Below are 14,236 nucleotides of genomic sequence, written 5' to 3'. Positions count from 1 at the left end.
GGGTATGAATTCTCTCGTTTTGTGTTGGAATGTAACGCCAAACTGGTGGGATTATCTCATCCTGTGACAAACTTAATATGGTTCTGTTTGATATACACTTTACATACAGGGCATTGATGGCGATAAATCACCACTGTATCAACTTTTCCACTCGAACTATTCAATAGCAACATTTACCGCAAAACGACACAATGCCCATTTACATCCACGCTTCATTACCGCCACCTGTAGAATGTATTACTACTCGGCCCCGGGATAACACGTGATTGAGACAACGCGATGTGAGTCACACGGATGACGACTGCTCATTTTAGTGTGACGTAAAGAGAAATCTATCAATACGAAAGCCAATATTATATTTCACCAACATTTGCAGGTTTTACACAATGCTCATTATAACCAGGGATGAAGTATGGGTTCTTATCCAATCGCTTTACAGCGAAATCACACCCGTTATCTAAACAAGAGGCCCATGGGCCTTAACGGTCATCTGACAAACACTTACACTTACAGCAGGGACACACACCCCAATCCAGCATTATTACCATAAATTATTTATCGCAGCCAGTTATGTTTTAGATCAAATTTGGTTTTTATCCATTTAGCTTGTCCAGGAAGAGCAGCATCATAAAGCAAAATTTTAGCCAAGTTCCCATTTTTGGGGCATGCCCCTCTGTCCCAATGGGTCAGACAAGACTCATTTATATCAATTAGGATTGCCTTTCCCCAATGATGTTTCATACTAAATATGGTTGTAATCAATTCAGGCATTAAGGAGGAATTGCATTTTTAAGAAATGTTTAACCTAAGCGCTCCTTTTGCCCCATCTTTTTTTCCCCAGGGGTCAAACCTGTCTCATTAAAAAATATGATTGCCGTCACCTTATGTTTCACATGAAATTTGGTTGTAATCCACCAAAAGGTTAGGGAGGATTAGGATTTAACAGCAAATATTCACCAAAGTTCCCCTTTTGGGGCCCTGCCCCTCAGGCCCCAGGGGTCACACTAGCCTCGTTTATAAAAAATATGACCACCCTTCCCAAAGGATGTTTCACACCATATTTCGTATTAATCCACCCAAGGGTTAGAGAGAAGTAGGATTTATAGCAAAAATTCACCAAAGTTCCCCTTTTGGGGCCCCGCCCCTCTGGCCCTAGGGGTCAAACCAGCCTCATTTATATAAAATATGACCTCCCTCCTCCAATGATGTTTCACACCAAATTTGGTCATAATTCACTATGGGTGTTAGGAGGAGTAGGATTTTATAGCAAAATTTCATCAAAGTTCCCCTTTTGGGTCCCTGCCCCTCTGGCCCCAGGGGCCACACCAGCCTCATTTATATAAAATATGACCACCCTCCACCAATGATGTTTCACACAATATCTGGTTGAAATCCACCAAAGGGTTAAGGACGAGTAGGATTTTATAGCAAAATTTCATCAAAGTTCCCTTTTTTGGGCCCGTCACTCTGGCCCCAGGGCTCACACCAGCCTCATTTATATAAAATATGACCACCCTCCTCCAATGATGTTTCACAACATATCTGGTTGAAATCTACTAAAGGGTTAAGGAGGAGTAGGATTTTATAACAAAATTTCATCAAAGTTCCCCATTTGGGGCCCCACCCCTCAGGCCCCAGGGGTCACACTAGCCTCATTTATATAAAATATGACCGCCCTCCCCAAATGATGTTTCACAACATATCTGGTTGAAATCCACTAAAGGGTTAAGGAGGAGTAGGATTTTATAGCAAAATTTCATCAAAGTTCCCCATTTGGGGCCCCGCCCCTCAGGCCCTAGTGGTCACACCAGCCTCATTTATATAAAATATGACCGCCCTCCCCAAATGATGTTTCACAACATATCTGGTTGAAATCCACTAAAGGGTTAAGGAGGAGTAGGATTTTATAGCAAAATTTCATCAAAGTTCCCCTTTTGGGGCCCCGCCCCTCAGGCCCCAGGGGTCACACCAACTTCATTTATATAAAATATGACCGCCTTCCCCCAATGATGTTTCACACCAAATTTAGTTGTAATCCACCCAAGGGTAAAGGAGGAGTAGGATTTTATAGCAACATTCACCTAAGTTCCCTTTTTGGGGCCCCGCCCTTCTGGCCCCAGGGGTCAGACCAGCCTCATTTATATAAAATATGATTGCCCTCCCCCAATGATGCTTCAAACCAAATTTGGAAGTAATCCACCCAAGCGTTAAGGAGGAGTAGCGTTTTGAAAGAAAAAGTTTACGGACGGCGCACGGCGCACGGCGCACGACGACGGACGAAGCACGATGACTATAGGTCATCCTGACCCTTTGGGTCAGATGACCTAATAAAAATCGACCTGAACCTAAATGATATCAATGTTAAAACATACGATATAATATTACATATAAAAATATATGCTACAATATATCATATGTAATTTTATTATTCCTTAAGCTGGTCAAACAGTATATTCCAACTTATATCTAAGGATTTATGTCGACGTTAAATGTCTACGTGGCGTTATTGCCTAATGATGTCAAACTTTGATATACGCATGCATACTGAGTTTAAAACGTCTTATCATAATCGTTGGGTATCTAGGTGTAATGTGACCTTGAATGTGACCTTGAATGTGACCTTGATACACATACTGAGAGTCTGGGTATGGGACGTTTGTCGGGTTAGCCGCTTTATGACCCGCCGTTACCTGGTGCATACACGTTTATTTCACTAAATGATGGTCACGTGTTTTTTTTATCAAGTTAGATAAATTGATTTAGGAGCCGGACGGCCTTTGTAATCGTATGACCTTGAGAACATCCCACAACCGTACCAGGAGATGACATGCAGTTCTCACTGATATATTTCCGCCCAACCAAAGATTTTCATGTCCTCCATGACGTTTAATGGTGAGTCAGCAGATCGTTAAGGAGTAGATACAAAGAAACTTAATTGTGTCAATGCAACAATGGGTTATTCAACGAGGTTTAATATTAGGTGTATAGAATTGACACGAGTCTAAGAATTTATTTTCCACATACGGTTATGTATGCCCAAGGGCCTTAACGGTCATCTGACTCTAAAGAATCTTGTACTATTGTAGTATACATACTCAGTAGCAAGTATAGTGGATTTCGAACCAACCCGAAAAATAACAACTCTTGGTCAGGATCATTTCAGGCAAGTTACAGCTCAATGGCACCAGTGGAACTGAAGAAGTTTAAAATATAACAACACTTTGTCAGGACCACCTTCGGATCATTACAGGCAAGTTTCAGCTAAATCCCAACAGTGGAACTTGAGAAAAAGTTTGAAATGTGAAAAGTTTACGCACGGCGCACGACGACGGACGAAGCATGATGATTATAGGTCATCCTGACCATTCGGGTCAGATGACCTAAAAATGAGAAAACCATTTTTTCTTAGTTATAAAAGCTCGGGAATAAGTAACGCAAAGTAAGGCGTCTTTTTCTGATGACGTCTACGTTTATACTCGAATTGGCTGCAAAACACAGTTCTAAGACTGTGTGTTCCAAGTTGATTTGCTTACAGAATTGTTAAAAATGGGATGAATTAAACACAGGTGTGGTTACATCAATGGTACAGAAAAAACAATCAGTTTTTATTTTCCCTGTGTTCCATTGCATCTAGACTAAAGATAGATTGTATCGATTCGAACAGGAAACATCGTTCTGGTGTTTTACGTAGATTTTAACAAAGATTAACATTACTGTAATCGCTAACGCATGTCACAAACTAAATAAAACGGTGAATGTTGGTACAATACAGTGATATCGCAATAAGGTAAATAAAGCGGTACATGTTGGTACAATACAGTGATATCTCAATAAGGTAAATAAAGCGGTACATGTTGGTACAATACAGTGATATCTCAATAAGGTAAATAAAGCGGTACATGTTGGTACACTACAGTGATATCCCAATAAGGTAAATAAAGCGGTACATGTTAGTACCATACAGTGATATCTCAATAAGGTAAATAAAGCGGTACATGTTGGTACAATACAGTGATATCTCAATAAGGTAAATAAAGCGGTACATGTTGGTACACTACAGTGATATCTCAATAAAGTAAATAAAGCGGTACATGTTGGTACCATACAGTGATATCTCAATAAGGTAAATAAAGCGGTACATGTTGGTACAATACAGTGATATCTCAATAAGGTAAATAAAGCGGTACATGTTGGTACCATACAGTGATATCTCAATAAGGTAAATAAAGCGGTACATGTTGGTACAATACAGTGATATCTCAATAAGGTAAATAAAGCGGTACATGTTGGTACACTACAGTGATATCTCAATAAGGTAAATAAAGCGGTACATGTTGGTACCATACAGTGATATCTCAATAAGGTAAATAAAACGGTACATGTTGGTACAATACAGTGATATCTCAATAAGGTAAATAAAACGGTACATGTTGGTACAATACAGTGATATCTCAATAAGGTAAATAAAGCGGTACATGTCGGTACAATAGTGATATCCCAATAAGGTAAATAAAGCGGTACATGTTGGTACAATACAGTGATATCTCAATAAGGTAAATAAAGCGGTACATGTTGGTACCATACAGTGATATCTCAATAAGGTAAATAAAGCGGTACATGTTGGTACCATACAGTGATATCTCGATAAGGTAAATAAAGCGGTACATGTTGGTACCATACAGTGATATCTCAATAAGGTAAATAAAGCGGTACATGTTGGTACCATACAGTGATATCTCAATAAGGTAAATAAAGCGGTACATGTTGGTACAATACAGTGATATCTCAATAAGGTAAATAAAGCGGTACATGTTGGTACAATACAGTGATATCTCAATAAGGTAAATAAAGCGGTACATGTTGGTACAATACAGTGATATCTCAATAAGGTAAATAAAGCGGTACATGTTGGTACCATACAGTGATATCTCAATAAGGTAATTTGTATTCGCAGCAAGCGCCAGAAAAACACTCCAATAATCTGTCTACATTCGCAGTAAACACTTACGCAAAGGCTATTAGATGTTTAACATCAATGACAAACAATAGAACAACTCTTGTAATTACATCTATCTACGTAACTCCTAATGGACATATTTTATTGCTATCTTCAAAGGACATAATCTGATACGTAACAATGTTAACGGTGCTTTAGTGACTAGCTTCTTGGTGATAAACAGGAACATGTTCTATTAATTGTCGCATCCTGTTGAACTGCGACATCTGATGGCTCCATCAATTTGTTTATTTTACAATATCGAAGACTACCACCGCCTGACGCTAATGTTAAAGCCCGTATTTACTTGTAGATGATAGAACTTTATTCATCACATAACTTACCTGTTTTGTTATGCAATACGACCACGTCATAATTATCGTACGGCATATGAGTAGCAACACTATCGTGACGTAAATAATATATGATATCGCATTTTTAATTGTCTCTGTAGAGAAAAACAAACTTCACCAGTCTAAATTTGTCTCTCCTGCACAGACATTTGCGATTTCATAGTATCCTCATAAATAGGAGTCGTGTAATAAACAGAATATCGGGTCATGGAATTTATTATATCATAAAAAATGATATGCCACTCGGCAAAGGGCTTTATAGACGCATGCAAAATGATTGAACATTCCATATGCCAAACCACATGTGTAAAATCTGCTATGAAATAATGTATTCAGTAATTTATACAAAAAGCAATTTAATGAGCAGAAGTATAAGACCAGATGTTCTGGAATGGTAAGCGCTATCAGCTAATCAAGTCGACATTATGTCATGATTACATTTGTTTGTCCTATTTGTTTTTCAGAGCTATATACGTTCTCCAACACTTGACGGTTATTTAGCATGTTTAGCTAACTCAAGTTAATTTTTTTCTAATTTAGGAAAGGGACGGGTTTTTGCAAACAGAGCGAGGTCGAATGTCACAGCTGGATATCTATCACCACCAGTTTCAATATTATCGGTCCTTTCCTGAACTTGGTAGGTATCCCATTATTGATTGTGATGATGATTAAAGTTCACACCAAGATTTGTTCATTCAAGAAACCACAAGATAGACACACTTCAATAAATATTCCGGAAACCGCGCTGTAATTAACTTGTGTCACTGTACGTGTTGTTTACAAAATCTGATTATCAGTTTACTGATACGAGACAAGAATTCCAAAATGAAACTTTACATTTTTATATTTGGGATATAAATTCGCTATGAAAGTAAGTTGAATTATTAGATAGTGATGATTTATTTTGTGGCGATAATATACGTACGGAGTGACATCGGCCCACCACTGTGCCAAACCTAAAAGTGACTATTCACGCCCGAGGCTTACGCTTATCAAATCAGTGTCTGGGCCATTTTTGTCGTACAGTTGTGAATTGTTTTGATGATGGCGAAGACTCATTGTACATTGATATTCTGTTAATATTTCACCATGAAATTATACTTGTTACCATCCGAATCCCAGATATTTTTTGACGACACATCTTTCAATTAGTATCGTCAATATTGACCCCTGGTAAATCAATATACGACATACGACATCAAAAAGAACACGCGTTGGTAAAAGTAGTCCGTCGTCAAATGTCAGAGGGTAGACCAATCAGAATTGTTTGAGGTCATATGGCCAATCGTAGGCTTTGAAAGTGGTTACATACTGTGGTGTGTAAACAAAAACAATAACACACTGTTACAAAGTTTGTGTCATGTGATATTACATGTGAAACAAGCGTAGTTGTGAGATACTGTAAATGATATGCATCTCTGTAATAATTGAATTCTTCCAATTAACAACATGTTTTCCAAATCACCTTATGCTTCAACCTAAGAACATTGTCGATTACCAGCGCCCTTTTCACGTATATAACATATTTTGCAGAATGTTTGATAGGAAATGAGTAATAAATAGATGTGAAATTACAGAATTCCAGAAGTTGTATATTAGAGCATTCCGGATTAAAAATGGGCTCACAAAAGCCAAGCTATGCTTTATTTCGAATCATCTACGGTACATAACAATACCATCAATTGCTAAGAAAACTAAATAATTAATTGCCGGATTATATCAGATGGGGATTTCATGGTAGATAAAAAATCGGTTAAGGGCCCGTTCAATCAAAACCAAAATATGAACATATCATTTGACAATTTCATATTAATGTAATTTTATGACTTCATTTGTCAAAATAGTTGTGAATAAATTAGCAATTATTTATGTGTTAGTTTGTTTGGCTGATAAACTCTTGTGTGTACAGACCTGAGGATATTGATATTTGGCCGTGCCTCGAATTCGATAGAAATTGATAATACACGTGAGAGCACTAGCCCAGGTCGGTAATTACATTAGTCACAATATAGATGTGGTATTATCATCGCACGTCCTTCAGGAGTATTTGATGTTGATAAAGAAATAATAATCTGTATCAGCCGTGAAGAAAGTCTTGCTTTATCCGATTTTAAACGTAAATATATCTCATAAAAATCGCATTACTAATCACGTGATCGATGACGGGTCCAACCCCGAGTGCATGTTACTAATCACGTAATCGTTGATTAAGATAAATCATGACTGTTCAATTATTGACTCTTTAGCTCAAACTGTACTCTTAACTGAATAAAATATCAGAAAAACGTAGCATTATATTCATAGATACAATGTCGCCAAATGAAAACTAAAATTAGTTTCATGTGTTCGACCTCACAGTGGATGTAAATCATGTTCCAGAGGGATACCCGATATGGCATTACCATCAAACGACATCTTAGGTACGCGGTATCAACAGCACCCTTTTATCAGACTAGAGATCCGCCTACATGTACTCAGTAACATCTCTTAAAACTACAGGTCGAGGATGTTTGGCTAACCTGACCTGTCCGTCATTCCCTTTTTATTAATGACATACTTTTACAAGTCTGCGTACTTTGGTCACCTACGGTACACCTTCAAACATTCGGATGCCTTTATGATAATCGACAATGACAAGTCTGTTCTGTTTCTGATGATCTGTTTTGTAACTTCTGAAAGATAACTGTCTTGTAATGATGATTTGATCTAGAAAGGTACACTTATGTTTGTACTTTGTTCCGGAATCGTTAATGGGCTAATGTGACTGTATAAAAAATGGATCCTCTAACAAACGTTTCGTCCATTCGTTAAAAATACTAAAGGTATTTTTTTCCGATTTACGTAAAAAATAGAACATTGAAGTCTACTTCAGCTATTGATAAAACATTGTTCTTACCATTTAGCTCCAACGGCGGTTTTTTATTATTTAATTTTTAGGGGTTTTTCGTCCTCGCAATAGCCGGGGTAATATTAAGACGGGTGTCAACGAGACACCTAGAGTAAGAAAACAAAGCAAATAAAGAGCAGTTAATAAGGAAAGAAAGCATTTAAGATACCAAGTGTTGTGGAGTAGATGATTTGATTTGGTCTCTTCATTATTCCCTTATAGAAGACACAGAAGAAAATACTCGATTCTTCAAGTTGCCCACTTTTAGTTGCCTTCTGTGAAGCAACGAGATACAATGGGCTTTATTCTTGACCTCTCCAATGTCCCTTGAACTGAAGGGAAACCACCCTCGACCCTGCAGGGCGCGGCGCTCACAATTAGCCGCCTCTCACGACACCCAGTGAGCTATAGCAGGCATATTATTTCCCTGTTCCTGTATGATTGGTTTGGTTTATTTTGTTTAACGTCCTATTAACAGCTAAGGTCATTTAAGGACGGCCTCCCGTGAGTGCGACATGAATGCGTGTGGCGAGTGCGTATGTGTGTTTTGGGAGGCTGCGGTATGTTCGTGTCAAGTCTCCTTGTGATAGGCCGGAACTTTTGCCGATTTATAGTGTCACCTCACTGAAGCATACTGCCGAAGACACCCAGCATTACACCCCACCCGGTCACATTATACTGACAACGGGCGAACCAGTCGTACCACTCCAAATATGCTGAGCGCTAAGCAGGAGTAGCAACTACCATTTTTAAAGACTTTGGTATGTCTCGGCTAGGGGACAGAACCCAAAACCTTTCTCACAGTGGCGAACGCTCAACTAAAGGCAAAAAGTGGGGCATTGTCAAGGGAGACATTAGGAAGAAGAAAGTTGTAAAGAAAGAAGGGAAAAGATAAGATCCCAAGTTTAGTCGCCTCTTACGATCATGCAATGGGGGCAGCAGGTACAATTCTTACGAGCTCTCCGTTTTATTACAAATGCAAGTAACAGAGTAAGTAGCCTTTATACACTTAATATGGACATTTTTATTCCAACAGTGCCATCACAATAATATTTCGATCGAGTCAAATATGAAACATAATTAACATCGAAAGCGCCATTGTTTGCAGCTTAAACTACAAAGCAACATTTTCCATGTTTAAATATTGATTATTCAATTCGCAAATTAGTCACCTACAGACGGTTTTTTTTCATTCTAAGGCTACAAAATAATTAATGACTGAACACGGTTAAATATTTGAAACTATCTGTTATTGTAAAACATGATCCGTCTTGGGTACTGATGTGATTCGAGATTTGTCACCTTACGGAATAACTATATCGATTTAACACAAACTGCCTGGTTACCTTTCTATAGAACACTTATAAATGCAATACCAACACCTTTACGGTCCGATCAGCATCAGCGAAGACACTAATGTTGTTTTTGAATAAAGGTAATGTAATTGACAGTTAAAAGTTAAGTTGGACAAAAGAAAGGAAAGTTAACTCTGTGTCAATTGGACGAAAGCTAACTGAAATACATGTGCAATACAACATGTATGTCAGTAATGCCGGGACGATAGAAAATACAGCGCAAGTCACAGGCGAGCCGGGACGATAGAAAATACAGCGCGAGTCACAGTCAAGCCAGGACGACAGAAAATACAGCGCGAGTCCCAGAAGTGCCGGGACGATAGAAAATACACCACGAGTCATAGTAGTATCGGGACGATTGAAATACAACGTGATTCCCTGTAATACTGGTTCGATAGAAAAACAAAGCGATTCCCTGTAGTACCGGGACGACAGAAATAACAGCATGATTTACTGTAATACAGGTTCGATAGACAATACCCCACAATTCCTAGTAGTACCGGGACGACAGAAACATTATAATGCAATAACTAACTATATTACCGTGAAGGAGTGAAGGATACCAATGATGCAATAATATATTGAGTGTTACTTAAAGGTGTATGTATACGGTAGAAAGATAATATATTCTGTCCCTAAAAATGGGTTTTGTGTAGGGTTATATCCACATTTATTGGAATGGCTCTTCTGTTTTCGGGAGGCTCACACAAACAGTACTACAGCTGACCGGTATTCGTGGTAACAATTTTTATGACTATTCATTTCGACGGAGGTTGCATACTGATGCAATGTATATTGGCATATCGTTACGTAAATAAAGGTACCAATTCAGGATTTAATGGCTATGAGTTGATAAAACGTTAACATTGCAACGCAATCTAAAAAACAAGAGTAAAGAGGACGATAATACAGACAAATGATGCACAATACGTATGCGTGACGGTGAAACTAATGTATCGTCGTTACAGTGCATCACGTTATAAGCCAACCCATTGGAGCAGGTCTCTCAATGTAGTAGGTTTTACCTGCTAACCAACTATTTAACAAACTTTTCCATTCAAACCACAGCCACGTGCATAACCATACGCTAAACTTCATGATGTATTAACATGACACGTGGTTGATTATTACACTTTTAACGGCCCACACAGTGTAAAGGTCATTAGGGCAAAATATTGGCATAACTAAACAACATCAAACAAACGAAATAAGTAAAGTTAAACAGCTAGGTACACTCGCGTCAATAGTTTAAAATGACAAATGTGACTAGGGTTACTCGTATCCTGTGGTACAGATCAACAGCACTTGGTTCAAATTTTGTATATGTTAACATTTCCGTAAGCTTCAGACTCGCTATGCTGTTATAGAAACTTTCTCTTGCAGGTTGTACATAATTGCAATTCAATAAAAGGTGTTAAACAGGACACCCAGTAACAATTTTGAATAACATTTTTACGATCATAATTATTAAACATTTGCTTACTTGTGCATGTGTATTGAAATATAGGCAGTATTCATTTAATAGAAAGAACGGAATTATATTATTTATTTCAAACTGCATTATTGATATGAAAACATTGCCAATAAGATCAATTAATACATGAACATATCAAGCTATGCTTATCTCCCATAAATCTAACATCAGTAAAAATACATAAAGGAGTTGCAGGGCACTAAGAAACATAATTGTATACCGACATCTAGAAATGAATTACTATATTGTCTTAAACACACACTACAGATACTGTATATTATCAATACGGAACCTACCTGCTCCTGCGGAGATCGGATCCACCAAATGAGCAAGGATCAATAAAAAGATCTCCAGACCAACTGCAGAGCTTGTCATTGGCACCAAAACCATGTTCGACATCTGACAATATCTTCTAATAATGTGAATCTTAAACAGGTGCTTATATACATACCTTCGCGATAAGGATGACCTCGCGCCTGGCTCGAGGGGTCGGACTAAGGCGGGGAAACCACGGTCACTGTAGTAACGCTCGCCATAAGTAGTCCCCAGGTAAATCATGCACCATCAGTAGTTATGTAAACATATGTATTGTCTTCAGCAAGTCACGTACCAAATACCGACGTCAAATACGTATGTGATGCATCCACTTAACTGATCTGAGGGGAGGTTATTTCCATGTCGTGAATAGCGTGCTTGAATCAGATCATATAATTTACCCATTAAAATTCGTTCACACGTTTTTCCTTTTCAATTCGAATTACTGTTATCTTTACCATTTCTCCTTTGACCTATATGACATACCAATATACACATGTAAGATATATTTATGTGTACATACAAAGCTGCATCTACAATACGATGAACTAAGACATATTGTCATCAAATGTTTTGTCGACATACCTTACCTTTTAACATTGAGTTTTCAATCGTAATCTTTTCGCGTAGCTATCACAGAGGTACGCCTCACTGTAATTTTGTTTATTGATATGACAATCGATATATAATGTGTAAGCATTTATACATTTATGGGTTTCATATACGAAGGCAGTGTCAACTTAATACATACAGGTTATATCAGGGGAGGCAGTGTAAACTTAATACATACAGGTTATATCAGGGGAGGCAGTGTAAACCCAATACCTACAGGTTAGTACGCTGGTTATATCAGGAGTAGACAGTGTAAACTTAATACATACAGGTTATATCAGGGGAGGCAGTGTAAACCCAATTCCTACAGGTTATATCAGGAGTAGGCAGTGTAAACTTAATACATACAGGTTATATCAGGGGAGGCAGTGTAAACCCAATTCCTACAGGTTATATCAGGAGTAGGCAGTGTAAACTTAATACATACAGGTTATATCAGGGAAGGCAGTGTAAACCCAATACCTACAAGCTAGTACGCTGGTTATATCAGGAGAAGGCAGTGTAAACTTAATACATACAGGTTAGTACGCTGGTTATATCAGGAGTAGGCAGTGTTAACTAAATACCTACAGGTTAGTACACTGGTTATATCAGGAGAGTGTAATCTCAATACCTACAGGTTAGTACACTGGTTATATCAGGGTAGGCAGTGTAAACTCAATACCTACAGGTTAGTACGCTGGTTATATCAGGAGTAGGCAGTGTAAACTTAATACCTACAGGTTAGTACACTGGTTATATCAGGGGAGACAGTGTAAACCCAATATCTACAGGTTAGTACGCTGGTTATATCAGGGGTAGGCAGTGTAAACCCAATACCTACAGGTTAGTACGCTGGTTATATCAGGGGTAGGCAGTGTAAACCCAATACCTACAGGTTAGTACGCTGGTTATATCAGGAGTAGGCAGTGTAAACTCAATATCTACAGGTTAGTACGCTGGTTATATCAGGAGTAGGCAGTGTTAACCCTATACCTACAGGTTAGCACGCTGGTTATATCAGGGGAGGCAGTGTAAACTCAATACCTACAGGTTAGCACGCTGGTTATATCAGGATAAGACAGCGCAAACCCAATGCAGTCAGGACGGTAGTTACATGTATATCAGGAGGAAGCATTTTAAACTCCATATATACCGTGAATTCGCCTAGGTAATATTTTTAGATCTGTCATTAGTGTAATATACATGTCGTGACGTCATATCATGAAAATAATGACTCCTAATTCCGTCAAAATCCATTTTGCTCGAAAAACAAACAAAAGAAAAAAGAAAAATCAATATTACTCACAAATGGTTCAAGTGTACGAATGATGCTTCCAATCATTTGCTTGGCATGATTAATTTCACTTTCAGCAGAGCTGTCTTTCGTAAAATGGGATAATGCGTAATGCGAGGGTCTATACGGACGGAATAGAACACCGATTTAGGTCTAAACAGGGCTTTTGGGGTACAAATGTAAATAAATATATCATTTATCTATATATCTGAAGGTAAGTGTTATGTCACGCCCGATTTTATTGTATTTGTACCAAAATCTTAGCGACACCAAACGGTGTCGGAGAATTCCACGTTTTCATATAGTAGTGCGATCTGGCCCTACACCAGACATGGTGTCGCGGCCAGAGGAAACTCGAGCTACAGAACCGAAAGCTTTCCTCACAGGGACGAACGCTCAATTAAAGGCCAAAAGTGTGACATTGTCAAGGGAGACATTGGGAAGAAGAAAGTTGTTAAGAAGAAGAGAAACGAAAGAACCTAAATTTAGTCGCCTCTTACGATCATGCAAAGGGGGCAGCGGGTACAATTCTTACACCCCACCTGCAGGACAGAGTGAAGCAATGTCAAGGGATACATAAGTTATAAGAAAAGAACAGAAAAGATCTAAAATTTGATTGTCTTTTACAAATCATGTGACATGTACAATTATTACGCCCTATCTGCTGGGCAGTAACATAAGCACATGTTGATGGTATTGTGTATGTAACAAAGTTCGTTAATAAAACGTTACTATGTATAGTAATACTTGTTTCCAAAAAATTCCTGAATTGCTGAAAGAAGGAATACTTAAAATGAATATCATATTGTTGATTGATAGATACATCTCGACAGCGAAAACAAATTATTGACAACAGGGGGAGCCAAGTAAGCCAGGACAATCGGTCACTATTATAAACAATTATAAAATGTTTACTGACCAGTCGAAGGACAAAGCAGCTTTATGATGCAGTATTATTCGACAGAACA

General features: G+C 38.2%; 1 protein-coding gene across 1 annotated transcript in view; it reads right to left on the bottom strand.

Annotated features, from left to right (window-relative positions):
- LOC117333302 (carbonic anhydrase 2-like) overlaps nt 1-11,463 on the bottom strand; it is a 44,718-nt gene extending 33,255 nt beyond the window's left edge. Inside the window, exon 1 of the mRNA XM_033892535.1 lies at nt 11,362-11,463. Within this exon, the coding sequence (XP_033748426.1) occupies nt 11,362-11,455 (94 nt within the window). The 5' untranslated portion in view covers nt 11,456-11,463. The remainder of the gene's footprint in view (nt 1-11,361) is intronic.
- Between the last annotated feature and the right edge of the window lie 2,773 nt (nt 11,464-14,236).

Source organism: Pecten maximus, chromosome 8 (genome assembly GCF_902652985.1).
Source record: "Pecten maximus chromosome 8, xPecMax1.1, whole genome shotgun sequence".
NCBI classification, from domain to species: Eukaryota; Metazoa; Mollusca; class Bivalvia; order Pectinida; family Pectinidae; genus Pecten; species Pecten maximus.
Note: the sequence above shows the minus strand (reverse complement) of the source record. Positions and strands in the feature narration are given on the sequence as shown.